Source organism: Poecilia reticulata, chromosome 22 (genome assembly GCF_904066995.2).
Source record: "Poecilia reticulata chromosome 22, P_reticulata-male-v2, whole genome shotgun sequence".
NCBI classification, from domain to species: Eukaryota; Metazoa; Chordata; class Actinopteri; order Cyprinodontiformes; family Poeciliidae; genus Poecilia; species Poecilia reticulata.
In genome coordinates this window covers 23,895,697-23,911,795 of record NC_088851.1, presented here as the reverse complement: position 1 = coordinate 23,911,795, position 16,099 = coordinate 23,895,697, and the positions used below count along the sequence as shown (strand labels likewise).

Here is a 16,099-nt window from a genome sequence, read left to right as displayed (position 1 = left end):
AAACCACCATCATGCACCAGTTTGTATTTTAAACTCACCTGCACAAAACTAAAAAGTTCTTATTTGTGATTGTTTGCATCACAGGTGCAGGTGCAGGCTGACCAAATCAATGTGGTTTCAGTTCACGTTTTGTTTCCAGAATACAAGTACGGGTAATTTCTTAATAATAAAACATTAAAAACAGCAATTTAACTAGAAAACTAATAGTTTTCACTGAGCTTGAAATTAGTGATCCCCGGTTATGATTTGTCTTTAACCGACTCATTTGGATCATTACTCTGGATGTTTCTTTAACCTTTATGAAAAAATAACCCTGAAATTTGGCTGAATCTGTTCATACTGAGTGCAACTAAATGTTTTTCTGTGTTTTTATGATCATATTCCACTGAGTTGGACACAGTCATCAGGAGTCTGACCTCGATTGTTTGGAGGAACTGTTGTCTAATACATTTTAGGAAATAATATTTTTTGTTGCTTCCACCTTTGGATGTCTTGTTTTAATGGGAGGTTTTAGAAATGTTGAGGTTTTTTATGTTTTCAACCCCAGAGTCACTATATCAGGCTGGGCTAACCCATAAAAACTGACATTTCACTGCTTTTCTAAAATAAGAAAACTACTGCATTTCTAGCTTCCCCTGACAAGCAATAAATACCACCATTCAGGCATAACATTATGACCACTGACATGATATCACTGATATCTCTACATGCCATCTGCTAGTGGGTGAAATACTAGAAGTGATAATTGTCCTGAACGTTTAGTGCGTTATTAGAGATTAGTATGAGTTTCACAAGAACCAAATTGTGATGACTGGACACTTGGATCGAAGCATCTTAAAACATTTGATCATGAAGCAATGGAGGAAGGTGGCTTGGTTGATAGTTGGCCGTGCATGAATTGTTTACCTGGGAAACACGTGGCAGCTGGACATCTTTTGGGAGGATGGCTTGACTTCCTCCCAGTGTTCAAAAGTCTGTATGTTAGGTTAATATGCCACTAGAAATATACCTTACCCTTCAACATGTGCTTTTACTGTTGTTTGTCTGTGATGGACGGGAAACCTGTACAGTCTGGATAGGACCCTGCATGGATGGATGTAGCTCCTTTCAGCAGGATAATTCACTCTGCCACAAAGCCAGAGTTTTGAAGAGTTGATTTTGTCTCTAAATGCCTCTAAAACAAACCTATTTTGCCTGTAGGTTTGAGTAACACACTAGCGCAGCAGACGGTCATAATGTTATGCCTAATCTGTGTGTTCTATTTAGGAGTTTATATTTAGAGAATCTCGGTTAAACTAATTTGTATCCAGTGAGTTGGTGATTAAAGTGATTTCAGTTCATGATGTCATGTCCATCTGTTGCTGCAAATGAATCAGCAGAGCTTTCCATTGTGATTTGGGTATGCATAAAAATATAATACAATTCTGGAAATTAAAATATAGATTAAGTTGTGTCCTTGCATTATTTTAAACCTCAGTTCTTCTACAGTCAATGTGTGAGTGTGTGTGTGTGTGTGTGTGTGTGTGTGTGTGTGTGTGTGTTTTCAACGTCACATTACAAACTTTAATAGTTTCAGCAGACGTGGCTCCAGAAAAAAATCCGACTCCACAATTTGGATAAACTTTTATAAACTTACGTTACTCCGCAATTTACCTGCTACGCCCATCCTGTCCTCCCTTCCCTTCAGAGCCCGCTCTCTGCTCGGCAGCTCGGTCTTATCTGTCATTCTGTCAGCGGCGAGCAGCGACACGTACACCAGCAGCAGCCATGCGCACTTTCCGAGTGTTTGTGGAAACCAGCCCGAGTGCGGCGGAGCCTTCCGGGAAGGTTTCATAACGGCCTTCATCACCGACTTACGTTAAACGGCGAGGACGGGAGGGAGCGACACCGGAAAGGGGAAGAAAAAAAAAAAAAAACGCCATCAGGATGAATATTCATGGCACGTGGGCCACGTCGTGCGATGCATATTAACTAGTCAAGGGGTTAATATGACTTTGGCACAAAAGCCTGCAGAGCACCGTGTGCGGGAACGAAATTAAATTTAAATAAATATCCACCACATTCAGCATGCAAATGAGCACTCACCAATTATCTGCTGCCGTTTTGTGGGAGGTGCTTCTGGTGGAGCAGGTTAAAGTATGGATGTATAAAGTACCAGTCTTAATGGTCTGTGCAAGTTTTGGTAACTGGATGTTTTCATTAGAAACCAGCAGAAGTGGTTAGAGTAGCCAAAAACTGTCCTCAAAGTACTTGATCATGACTCAGTAAATAATATCTGATTTAATATTTAAAAAAAAATTCAGCAGACAAAAATATAAAACTGCTAATTCTGGTGTTTCAAAGAGTAAAAAATAAACACACAAATAGTTAAAATGTAAAATTACTGAGAGAAAGCATTTCCAAATGAAATTTGTTCAACAGAAAGCTTGACATCAATCACTTCAGTAGCTAATGAAAGTGATATATATACATTGTAAACTATCAATCAGTCAAGTTTATTTGTATAGCACATTTCAGCAACATGGCCTTCAAAGTGCTTTACACTGAAAACATTAAAAACTCATCAATAAACACACGATACAGTCAACAATTGTGAAAGCCAATAACACACATTTTGTGAAGTGAATTTGTTAAAATCATCAACATCAAATATGTTGGTCAGTGTTTCATTTATTGTTCAAAAGCAACTCTAAGCAGGTGGGTTTTTAGTCTCCATTTAAAAGGACTCAGTGTTTCAGCTGTTTCACAGTTTTTGAAAAGTTTATTGTGGCACAAAAAGCTGAATGTTGCTTCTTCATGTTCATGTTCAGATCCAGAAAACCTGAGAGGTCTGGAAGGTTGATCTTCCCAGAGCAGATCTTTAATATGTTTTGGTGCTGAGCCGTTCAGTGATTTATAAACTAACAGAAGTATTTTAAAGTCTATTCTCTCAGGGTGGAAGGACTTTAAACTGGGTTGATGTGCTCTCACTTCCTGGTTTTAGTGAAAACACAAACAGAACAAACATTGTTCTGGATCAGCAGCAGCTGTCTGATTTTATTTAGGCAGATCTGTGAAGACACTATTGCTTTATTAAATATATTATGCATTGCACTTAGGGACCACAACTGTCCATGAATAGCTCTGTGAATACTTGAGAGCCCCTTTAAGACACTTATAAATGCCTGTTTTAATACTTTAAACACTAAATATGCATCAATATGGAAACTGGAAACCATCTTGGCTCTACTGGAAGACTTTCATTTACGATAATATATAACTATGATTCTTGAAGAAAACTCAAGTATTTTAAATATTTTTTCTAAGTAATCTAAAACCAAATTAATTAATTAATTATTCTGTGTTTCCCTTCAGGGCCGCCGCAGTGAATCATCTGTGCAACTTCTACAGCTTTGTTATTGATTTAGCCAAGTACTTTGGTATTGTGAATCAAACTTGTCTCACTAGGATTTCACAAAAAAAAAAAAAAGTGGGTAAATAAAACTGAATCTCAAAGAATTACATTTTCTATCAAAGTCTTTTAAAGGTACAGCTCTCCACTGCTTTCAACTTGACCTTCAGGAAGACCTAGCGATGGGACGGTAATGACGATAATTGTTTGTCAGTGGGAGCATAAAGTATCATTCCTTGTTCTCTGATCCAGTCAATGAGAACAACAACAAAAAAAGAAGTACTCAGGGCATTGTTCCCATATTCTGCAAGCCAAAATAACATCACAGCCTCTCTACAACCCTTCCCTCCTCCCTGTCTTCCTTTCTCCTCTCTCTTATCTGCCAGAGAAATGAAGCTCAGTCACCTGTGGAGGAGCTGAATGCTGAACGGAGGGACTTTGCAATGCAAATGGCAGGTAATTACCCGAAAGCTAGGAGAGTGGAAGCACACAGATGAAAACAGAGCAGGCAGAGTAGGAGCGGAAGGCAGAAGGAGAGATGAACCAAGTGCTGGGTTCACATGCCTGTTGATGCCGGATGATTGGGGTGTAACTGTGAGCTTGGAGAGGCGGTGTGGGAAGAGGAGAAGGGATGAGGTGCAGAGGACCAAAGGGATGTGAAGACACTACATAAATACAGTAGACACGCTGTGTTCATTTTCTCCCCATTCTTCTCTGCTTCTAAAAACACACTTCCCACTTAAAAATCAATCAATATCATTTCTGTAACCTCTGCAGAGTTGTGATTTTAGAAGGATCTACTTTAATTTGAAGGAATTTCTGTGATCAAATGAATGTAGAAGGAGTGGATATGCATGTGCTTGAGCGCTTTTGTGCACATAGGCAATTTGTCCATGAGTGTACGTACACGCTTTCTTACAAGCACTTGTGCAGACATGCATGCATGGAGTGGTTGCATGCATATATTTGACTGTATAGCTGGTGTGTTGTAGCGAAGATTTAGCGAGTATGCCAGCTTGCAGCTGTTTGATTGTCAGACAGTGAATGTGGAGAGATGTGCAGATGTGATTATCAAAGAGATTATGAAATGACCTGGAATTAAACACTGCGGCAGACTTTACCAGGGTATCACTCCATGTTAAGCCCCGGGTTTGATGGGAGACACTTGGTTAGCCAGGTCACATACCTGCTGTATGCGCTGTAAGCCGACATGCTTGTTGAAATTCACTTCATGGAGACATGAAGCACTGCTTAGACAGACTCTTTATATTTCTCAAAATACAGTCACTGGTATCAATTTAATTAATTTGGGGCTTTTAATGATTTATTTGAACTTTGACTTTTTCAGGGTGGAATGTTTTTAAAATGAAAAACTATAATAAATATGAAAAACAAGAAATTGGTTTACAGGTCTTAGTTTAACACATTTTTTCCCAAACTTAATGTATCAAAATAATAAATATAGGCTCAAATATTACTGAAAGTAAGACAGTGTCTTACTTTCTTTTTATCCCCAAAAGCCCCACTATGTCTTACTTTCGGGGTATGTCTTATATTGGAAAAAAAATGTCGAATTTTTTGTTTTAACCATAAAATTAACATTTATTAACAACCTGAACAGTATTGTATTACTGTATTTTAAGCAGGAGGCAACAGTGACAAGTGCAGGGGACGGCGCGGTGACGTATGGAGAGGGGGACGGTGCGGACGTGGGCAGGAGGCGGCACGCAGCTAGATGAGAGGGAGGCGGCAATACCCCCGTGTTTCCCCGAAAGACATATGTCTTACTTTCGGGGTACGGCTTATATTAGCCGACCCCCCTGAAACCCCTGATACGTCTTACAATCGGGGGTGTCTTACTATCGGGGAAACACGGTAACATTCACACAGTGAATGTTTTTTTTAGTACCTTCTAGCAAGAGAAGAAAATCCAGACCCTTTTCTAACCATCAACAAATTTCTGGCATCATTCTGGATGGATTTCGACATGACTTGTTTTGGCTCCATTAAACTGGTTGATTTCCAAAGACGGACGCTTCTTCTAAGAGTACTCTAAGTTTTCATCAGGTTTGGACCTATTGGATCACCATCTGTATCCAAATTTCAAACATCTTCTCCAAACTCTCAGCCTGGGGTGAAATCAAGTTTGAATGAAATTTGCAGCTGCACACATGGACAAACCAAAATGTTTCTGGAGAAAGGTTTTATGATCAAAATGGGAAAAACATTGACTTGTTTGACCAAAATGTCAAGAAATATAGGAGTCAAAAAAAGACTTTAAAAACTTAGAACACAATATCAATTGTCACATGGTGGAGGTAGCATCATGCTGTGGGTTTGTTTGTTTGGCTGTCACAAATTTAGAAAGAAGAGTAACTAAATTTTTTTAAACTATATCCAGAGCAAATCTAGAGTTCGATGTGAACTTGGACCAGTCGAGTGTTTGAATGAAACATTAATCCAAAGCTAATGCTACAGACGGCTTAATTTGAACTTAAGCTGATTTTTCTCCAGTACCAGTGATGTTTCAATTCAATTTGATATTTTTTCAGGTGAGTAAATAAGTTACATCTTGAACTTAAAATGCATACAATGGCAAATTTTTGACCTGGCCCACTTTTATTTTTACAATGCAGAATTTTGACCCTGTGGATTTATGAAAATCAACAGTAAATTCAGACATGTCAACACAATTCTTGCTTACAATCATCACTGAAATGGGAGTTTGAATATCCATCCAACCTCCAAAAAGAAAAGTTAAAGTAAGTCAATAAAAGTTGAAATTAACATTCCTGCAGTTAAAGAGTGGATGCAAGCTTCTGACCAGAGCTGACCAGAAGAAGAGGTCGTCAACCTGGAAACTGCTTTGCTTGTTTAGTGTAATTGTGGCTTTTTTAAAGTCTCACTTTGACTAATTAGAATAATAAATTATGCCGCCTCTGTGTTTTTAAAGGACTCTTTTCGTCTCGCCAAAGCAGGTGGGATTGTGGGCTGGTGAGAAAAAAACAAAGGCTTTGATTGCTCTGCTGAAGCTGCTGCTGACGGTTAGGGGCAATGTGGTTCTCTGGCAGTGTTCACAGACCAGAGTGGGAAAAGCAAACTTGACGAATTTTCATTCATATGCCTGCCTGTGCTTGAGTTCACTGGCCATAAATCAGTCGGCTTATTGCAGAATGGGGAGAGATGGAGGCCAGTCTGAATGACTTGGAAGGGTGAGGGTGGTTTGGACAATGGTGCATTTCCAAGAATTTGCAGCAAATATATTCTCTGCATATGTCATTCAGCTACAGCGAAATCTGACTTTTCTCTCACTAAAGAGACCCAACACAATGTAACAAAGTGAAAATCATGATACAGCAAACAGTGACATGCTAACAAGTTGATTTATTTGAATGCCTCTAAGGGGAGAATTTTTTATTGCGTTCATAAAATCTGAATAAATTTAGAATGTGAACAAAGACAAGTTTACTCAATATAAATAGTAATTTAAAAAAGCATGAGCATTGAGATTTTCTGGTTTAATGAAAACTGTACATAATTTTTTGCACATGTACATGATAGACATGGGATGGACCAAATGCAGACCTACAAAGACAAGACCGTCCTCTCAAACTGAAAGACTGAGTCAGAAAAGGAGCTGCAGAGACCCACAGCTCTGGAGGAACACAAGTTGTCTAGTTGTGATAAAGCCATGTATGGGACACAGCAGTTACTGGGAAGGAGGTGGTAAAAGTTTTCTCGTCAACAAATTCTCCCTCCTGAACTGTGGATTTCTGCAGCTACTCCAGTAAAGACTGGTAAGGTACCATTGCAACCTTATGCCTTTTTCTCCGATTAGTGCTCTCCTGTCTGGTCTGTCAGCTTAGGTGGACATCCGGACATCCATGCCTTAGTAGATTTACAGTTGATAGATTTAGCAGAGCTCTGATAGTCATTGCTTTAAATTTCTTTGCAGTTTTATTCCTGACATTTTTGCTTTTCTTCATTTTCAGGAAATGGATTTCTTTTGGTTGACTTCTTCAACGGCCTGCCTGCAATCTAAATCGGTCTAACACAGAAAATCTATCAAGGTGTCTATTTTAAAGAAGAGAAGTGGACAAAAATAGTCTAGAAAGACGCACCCAACCCACCAAACCAACTCAGAAACACAATTGTCCACTTAGAATATCCTAGTGCTTAATTTTGGACTGCAGGAACTTGATGCATCGGGGAAAAAACCACCCACCACTGCATGTGAGTGGGGTTTGAATAACTACTGTGATTCAAACCATTTTCCTTCTGTCCTGTTAGCTCACTGCTCTGACCTCTGAACCGTCAAACTGGCCCTCAGACATGTGAATAGTTTGAAACTAGAGGAGTCACAAATGGGACTTTTTGTTGGATAATTGAAAAGCCTTTGTAATATAAATGTTCCCCAGAGCTTGTCCCGTTGTTCCACTGATTAACTGTTTGATCATTATAAGACTAAAATGAAGCAAAAACAATAATAAAAAACCCACAGTAACATTATTACTGCCTCTGGAATATTCTTAAATATAACACGACTTTGAACTTAAGTGAAGTGTATTACTGTCACTTCTGAAATGTTTCCACTCTACAGAAGAAAGCTGTCACAACCTCTTGTGTTTGAAAGTGATTACACACTGCATGCTCTCAGATTTCTGTGTGCATTCCTCTCATTTGACACTAACTGAGCCTATGCAGTGTATACTTAGCTTTCCTATGCTTCTGAGGACAGACATCCAATTAGTTCTTCACCGTCATGTAGCATAGCGTTTTAAACTTAGTTTTGCATTTGTTATGTCAGCAGTTCAAATAATTAATTTGATTTATGAAGTGACTCTTAAATTATTGTCAATATTTACCGTTTAACTCAAATTTGGAGTGCTCTCAAAACTTAATACCACAAGGATCGTCAAGGTCTGCAGTTTAGTAATGAAAGTACTCTCCATGGAAACTGTAGACTTCTCAACATAATAAAATAAAACAAAAACACATGCAAGGTATAAATAGATTAGGCTCCTAATGAAGAGCTAATTATTGGAACTTCTTTGGGAAGAGGTATATTGTTCTTATGTTCTTATGCTCTAATACATTTTTTAAAGATGGCCAAAAATATGAAGTAAGACATTCAGATCAGTAATGTTGGAGGTGAAACAGGATGGCTGCTATATCCGTGTCATGTGATCTGCCACGATATCCCTGGACAGATGAGAGAGAGAGAGAGTGTGGTGGGGAAAGAGCAAATAAAAGTCATTAAAATGTACGACTTTCAAGCTTACATTTATGAGGCAGAACCATTTTTTGTGTCAGTTCTGTTGGCACAAAATTAACTGGAACCGCACTACAATATAAGTTGAATCATCAACAGGTCTTATTACAACAGAGCAGAAGCTAATGTTAGCATTTTTAGCTATTGTTTTTCCACAGTAAGATTTTGTAAACATTTAGTTGTCAGAATGCCATGAAGCATTTAGTCATCAGATATATTTGGGCGATTCGATTATGACCTTTTTGGAATGTTATCTGCTCATCACTGCTGTTGAAAATAAATGATAAAACTACATTTTAGGTGTTATTTTGTGAGAACACAGTAGCAGCTTTCTGTAAACTCATGTTAAAGCAGAACACTAAGAAAACAGCAGCTGGGAAAAAAATACTGGTTGTTGGTTGGAGAGGCTGCAGCGTCCTGAACATCATAGGAGGGATATTACTGATGAAATGTGGCGTGCTATTTTAATGCTGCAGAGTTTATAAGCTCATAAATAGATCAGTTTTTATGAAGTTTACTGGAGCTTTGGTTATTATTTTATATCCTAACTCTGCTTTAGACCTGCCTGCTGTGTTTCTTGGTCTTCGTGATGTTTTTGCAACAAACCTCTGAGGCCTTTGCAGAACAGCTTGATTTATTCTCTGCACTACACATCGGTGGACTGTGTTTTCTAATTAGGTTTGATGTGGATTTTAAAGGGGGCTCAAATTTGCATTTCTAAAAAATGTGAACCCATCCATCATTTTCCTTGTTACCTTTATGCTGGTCTGCCACATAAAAAGCCACATTTATTTTTATGGGTTTTTGGTTATATGATGTGACAAAATGTGAAAATGTTCAGGGGGTGTGAAGACTTTTACACTTTGCTGTATGTGAAACAAGCAGCCAGACAGAGAGCGGGTGGATAAAAGCAGAAAAAAAACAACAACAAAAAACGACCTGATGGGCGATTTGAGTGAGCTGAGTGCTGCTCCATAATGCCGGTCCACTTCCTCTCCCTCTCGCTCCAGCCTTGCTAAGAGCGGCTGGGCTAAGCTACTCTTGCCCTACATACAGCCTAAACAGCAGATTACCGACTGTCCCTCTAATCCCATGCACCGGGGCATGTGCCACTGTCACCATGCACGAACCACCCAATCACCCGGCCGCCTCTGTCGCAGCCCCCCGCTGGGCTGGTATCCGAATAACCTCCCCCCACTCCAAACCCAGACCACAGCAGCTTCTCTCATTCTGGTTTCTGTCTGTTATTGTTTTTTTAAATTTAGTTCAATCTACAAAAAAGCTCGCTCAAAGCAAAAACTATCGAAAACCTTACTCTATTTGCTGCTCTTCTTCTTCTTCTTCCCCCCTAGCAACACCCCCTCTGATCCCACATCCTCTCCCAGCTTTAACCTCCTCATGACCACCTGGCATCATGGCACTGCCTCCTCCAGTCCCCCGGCCTCACCTAAACCAGCAGACCTGAGATTAGGGTTAATCTGGACCTTGTGTCATCCTGTATCCATCCACCTCCCCCCACAGCCCCATTCTTTCCACCCTACCTCCCTTCCTCTGCTTTACCAAAGAGGCTTTGGTTTAAAATCCTTTATTGCAAACCCCCACTCCCTTTGCAGCGTCTTTCTGCATGCTGCCAACTGCAACTTTTCCTCCCGCACCACGTCCTCAGCCAATCCTCCAGCAGACACTGGGAGAACCTGTCCCCGAGCGATGAGATGCTTGCAAAGGATTTTTTTTTTTTTTTCTGATTGTCTCCTCCGTCAGAATAAATCTGAAATTAGGCGTCTGCAGAAATGTGCTAAAATAAAACAAGAAATCTATTCATTTCTACAAAGTGAAACATAGAAAGTCTGCATCCATGAAGAGTTTTTTTATACTCAAGTTCGGGACGGAATAACTAAACAATTCATCCCTCCGTCTTCGCTCCTGATCAAGGCAACCCGATGCATTTAGTGATTTCTGTTCTAGCCGGAGGACTGAGTGAAGATGTGAAGGCCTGAGTTGGAGGAAGGCTTTTATAATAGGTGGAGAAAGAAAAAGCAAAGATGCACAAAGCAAGCAGACAAATAAAGAGCCAAAGTGCTAATGCTCCCTTCTTTTTCTTTTCTTTTTTCTTTGTCTGTGGAAGTAAATGGCAAATTCCCCCTCAAGCAAAGTCTCCCATCTTGAGTTGAAAGGCCAAAAAAAAAAAAAAATTGTGCTGACGGATACTGGTAGAAAAGAAGAATTAAAGTTGCAGCGGAAGTGGCGGCAGATGTAGGCCAGAGAGGATGAATAAGGAAACTTAAATGTAAAGGGAAAAATAAAAAGGCCCTTGAGCATAAGAACCTGAATGAAATTATGCTTTCATGATAAAACAGAATGCAGAATGTTGTGGCATGATCAGAAGATGCACAGCTTACAATGTTAATATCCAATTCCTTGTGTAGTTCTAGTCAATTTGCTTAGCGGTGTTTAAGTTATTCACATTTTTCACCATGTATGTTTTTTAAATTTTAATTAAAGAGCGGATACACCCTTTAAAATAGCTCAAATCAGAAGTTCCTCATTCTGTTGCGTTCCTGTGAAAAGAACAAAACTACAGCAACGCAACAGTCATTACATGTAGAGGTGAACCTGTAGGAGTGACTGACGAAAAGCAAGATCAGCCGCTGATGGAGGGGGGGGGAGTCAAAGAGGAGAAGCGCAAAGCGTTCAAACTGGTTGCGCAAAAAAACGTCCTCAGAGAGCAAGAAGGAGAGAGCAAGCAATGTGGTTAATGGACGTAAATTAATTGCTGTCATGTGGATTCTGATCCCAATAAATCAGGGTCAGTGAGGTCTCTGGTGCCATCGCTCCATCACTGGGATCCTGCAGGAAGAAACCTTCGTCTCACACACACAGAGACACACAGCGACTCGCAGCTGTACACATGGAAATATTTGACTTTTTTTAATTTGAGAATTAAAATTAAACATGCAGGTAGAAATAATATTTCCCCCAAAAAAACAAACAAAACCTAAAATGAGAATGCAAAAATAACATCAAGTTATTGCGGCACTCCTCCACGACTGTATTTTGGATGCCGGATCCTCGCATCAGTGAGGGTTTTTAAAAAATGCACCACAAGTCGAGGCAGGACACTGGATGCCAACTGGTGCAGATCTAACTGGGTTATAAATGCAACGTGCCTCAATAAATTAGCAATGCTTATTATTAAAAATGACCAGTGTGCTTTCTGCTTAGCTAGGCTGCAAAATTGATTTACCTTATTTTCTGACCATGGCCATCACAAACACATACTCGGTGCTCTGAGAATTACTTCACGTGTTAATCAGAAAATACGTGGCCCATGTATTTTAATTACAATTCACACAAGAAAATTCAAAAACTAAAAGTGGTAAAAGAGGCCGCAGCACTGCAACAACCCACAGATGAAACGCCGTCCACGCTGAAGTTGAGGTTTTTATATTTAATTTATAACCACTTACAGTAAAGCATGCCTTATTTTGTATACTGCACAATGTGCCCTCTTTGATACCGCATGCCCCAAAGCAAATCACTCATGTTCAAACAATAATATCTGAATGCGAGCGAAATGGTGCAAAATGGGAAGTAGGTCACATAGCAATTTATTTGACAAAAAGGGGATGGGGGGTGGGGAACTGGGACAGGGTGTATGCAGAGGCAGCAGCAGCAGCGAAGGTTTTTGGGACCAGAGATCAGATTTTAACGGAGAAAGTGATCGATCCTAGAAGAAAAGTTACAAACTTAACGCTCATTAGATCTGTGTTTGGGCTGGTGTGAAGCTGGAACAATAAGCTCGGCATGAAGTCTCACACACACACACACACACACACACACACACACACACACACACACACACACACACACACACACACACACACACACAACAAATAAAGCATGCTTACTTATCAGAGGCTTCATTGTCTGTTCTTGTGAAACTGAGACCAATTTCGCAGCGTTGCAACGATACTGCGCATCAGCACAACTGACACAGCGAACGGCAGCAGCATTGATCAGCTATCAATGAGCAGCAGCCCAATAATCCTGACCAATATATAACAAAACACAAACTGATTTCTAAATATATTTTCAACAAGACATGCATTTTAAAAACTCTGTATAAATTACAAGTATATCACCAAGCATCACATATGTATGATAATAATAAAACACATTTCAATCCCATGTATTTTTTCTAATAAACTCCACTTTTTATTAAGGAATAATCTTGCACTTGTAATTTATCTAAAAACTGTAAATATTTTTCTTTATCAGAAATAAACAAAACTGTCTATATATTTTTTTTTTATTAAAATGCAATATAAAAATAAATTATAAGTGCAAATTTAGAGGCTATTTAAAAATGCTACATTTCTATGGATGAGTTAAATCTGATATTTAGAGACGACTAATATAAAACATTTTATTAGATAAATATGAGGATTGCAGGTAAGATATAAAAAAACATTTAAATAATGTCACAGATGTACAGTTACACACCAGGTCTGAGGGGTGTTAGGGTGATGCGGCCTTCTTTGCATGTTTAGAGACGATGTCATGTACATCCTCTGCAATCTGCACAGACTGCGCTCAGGACCTGTAAAGCCACATTAACACATGAGAGAGGCTCTGGAGCACCAGTCTTTTCTAATGACCCGATAATCCGACCCAAATGCTGCCTGCTTGCTAATCTCCCCATCAGATTACCAAAGTGGGAGACGAGCACTGCCTATTTGTCCCTGCCTGTCTGTCTGTCTGTTTCTGCCTGTCTGTCTGTCTCTCCTGGCTTGTCTCTTTATATAATAGCTTGACTCTTTTTTGCCCGTGTTTCTCTGTCTGATAAAAAAAAAATCTTTTCTCGAGTCCTTCTGATCTTTGCAGCTGCCAGCTAGCAGTGGTTGCACGCCCGTTTGCTACTCTCTTCTTTAAAAATTAAGGACGAAGTGCGAAGGCGTAAAAAACGCTGTAAGAAATATTCGTTCTGCCATGTTTTTGACGTGGACAAGGTTCAACTTTTTGTGAAAAAGCACCATTTATGCTTATACACAATAGCATTTTCCCTTTAATTAAAGGGAAAATTAAAGAATGATCTTTAACAGAAAAATATTTCAAATAAAAAATGAATCTCGTCTTCACAAACAAAAACAGGATCTCTCTGGTGTTTGACACTAGAGCTCTGCTCCAAGGTGTCTGTGCATTTCAGGCAGAAAACATCCAACCTAACATCATGTATGTCTCACATCAGCATGTCTGCATCTACGTTAGCCTTCGAGGCCACAGAAAATGTCACGTTAAATCTACAGAAAAGCACTTTGAGGAGCCCGTTCCTCGGGTCCGTACGTGCATTTAAAATTTGTGTGCATATACAGTATTTGACACGTATGTACAAAAAGCTCAGACGGAAGCTCAGTTTGCACACAGATAAACAAAAGATGTCTGATTTACTGCTTCAAATCTATAACTGTGAGGAGTTAGAGACACATTCTGGACGGCGTCTACGTTCCATAAATTGTGCACATCTGATGTGTTTAAGGAACATTTTTAAAGATTTGTCTGCATTTTTTTGCAGAGACTGAAATAAGATAAGTTTAACTTTTCTTTCCATTTTTTTTCCTAACCATATATTAATGAAGGATCAAAATAATAATACCTACACTGAATAAAGGAAGTAGTGATGCTGATGTATGAATAAATCAGATCAGCAGCCATAAGAAAACGCTACATTGTTTATTGTAAAAAACAAAAAAACAACAGCAACAGCTTTACTCTTGAAAGGCTTTTAATGTGTGACCTATTGATTTCAACCAAAGTATTTGTGTACTTTTACACACCAGTGGAGTCAAAATACATCTGTAATGTGGAAGAGGTTCACAGGCCTTACAAAAACACTGAGAAAGAAAATCTAATTCAATATGATTCAACGACGACCAGATGAAAATAAGCTCCTGTTTCTGTGTGGATACGACAGCTGTGGACACTTTTTAAAGAACGGGAATGGTTATAGCAGCGGGAATACCGGGATGAGCTAAGTGGTGAAGTGAGACATGAGGCGGAAAAGAGCAGTGGAGCGCTGGAGGGAGCGGGAGCTGGGAAAGGGCTGGTAATAAAAAAAAGAAGAGCTAAGGTCATCCCTGGTAGATTCAGCAGCGTTAGCGGGGCTCGTGTCGGTGTGCACGTGTGTGTTTGACAGGGAGAGCGAGGCGAGGGGAGGGGGGGGGGGGGTGGCCGCTGCCCATTTACCAGAATCAGCTGATGGCTGCGGATGATGGAGCGGGGAAGGAGTCAAGGGTCAAAGCTTCGCATTGTCAGCCCTGCTCCACTCTCTCATGGGGTTCCCTCCCTCTGCCGTCAACCCCCCCCCCACCCCGCCGACCCGCGGCCTCCTCCACATTAACATCCATTCACCAGCTTGGTGCATTGTTGTTGCTTGCAGCAGGAAGAGACGATGCGATGCGTAGCTTACAGACGTCACTCTTGCAGCTCATTTCTGTTGTGCTGCGGTCGCTGCAAACAGTTCATCTGCTTCAAGTGTGTGAGTGCACTAATATGTGTTTATATGCAGGTGTGTGTGTGTAGGACAAGACAAGAGAACTGCCCCAGCGACCCCCCCCCCCTCCTCTCATCCCCCAGTATTAGATCTACCCTCTCACCCCTCAGCTACCCCCCCCCCCCGCCCTGCCGCCCAGTGCAAACCTCCCCCCACTTTGCCTGTGTAATCCCTGCCAGCTGGCCCTGTTGGCTAATCCCTGTGCACTGATCAGCTGGGCCATGCATCCAGTACGGGACAGGATAGGGACAGGGGCAGATAGGGGCGGGACATTCGATAGATGTGTGTTTGTGTGTGTGAGAGTGTGTGTGTGTGTGTGTATGGATGTATGTGAGATGGGGGGTGGTGTCGACCAGAAAGCATAAATTGAAGCCCGTGCCTTCTCCTCAGCGCACTGTGTCTGCGTGTGAGCCAGTCGCCTGTCCTCCTCGTCCGTCCGTCCCTTATTTCCCTGTTCTCCTTCTTCTCCCTTGGATCCTCATACATATATACCTACCTGGCTTATATATGTATATTCTACATCCTGGGCTTTTTTTCCCCGTTGTTTCTGGTTTTGTCTTGAGCAGATCCAAATGGATTTTTCCTAAAGCCGATGAACGGCTAGAATTTAGCTGAGTCCGTGTTTTTTTTTTCTTCCTCCTGCTACCTTCTCCTCCTTTCCCCCTTGACTGCATGCGTGACACCTGCCTGCATCCCGTCCCTTCAGTCTCCCCCTGTTTGCCATCCCGCCACCCCTTGTGTCTTCCCAACGCAGAAGAACCCAGACAGGATGGAGATGGAGCGGCGCAGCCACAACTACAGCGGCAACAAACAACAACAAGACCGGGAGCGAGGACCTGAAGGAGGACACACTCTCCATCTTCTCTGCTGTTTTTCGCTTCAGCCT

The 16,099-nt window shown here is 40.6% G+C and overlaps 1 protein-coding gene across 5 annotated transcripts in view; it reads right to left on the bottom strand.

The window, feature by feature from the left end:
- The window catches only part of msrab (methionine sulfoxide reductase Ab), a 69,885-nt gene that overhangs the window by 46,998 nt on the left and 6,788 nt on the right, over positions 1–16,099 (bottom strand). For 2 of the 5 annotated variants that reach the window (XM_008399961.3, XM_081602861.1), the window contains exon 2: positions 1,654–1,852. The exons of 1 other annotated variant lie outside the window; for it this stretch is intronic. In XM_008399961.3, coding sequence (XP_008398183.3) covers positions 1,654–1,852 — 199 coding nt within the window. Of the gene's footprint in view, positions 1–1,653; positions 2,244–13,166; positions 13,446–16,099 lie in introns of those variants that run through there. 2 more of the 5 variants (XM_081602864.1, XM_081602862.1) reach the window with 2 other exon arrangements.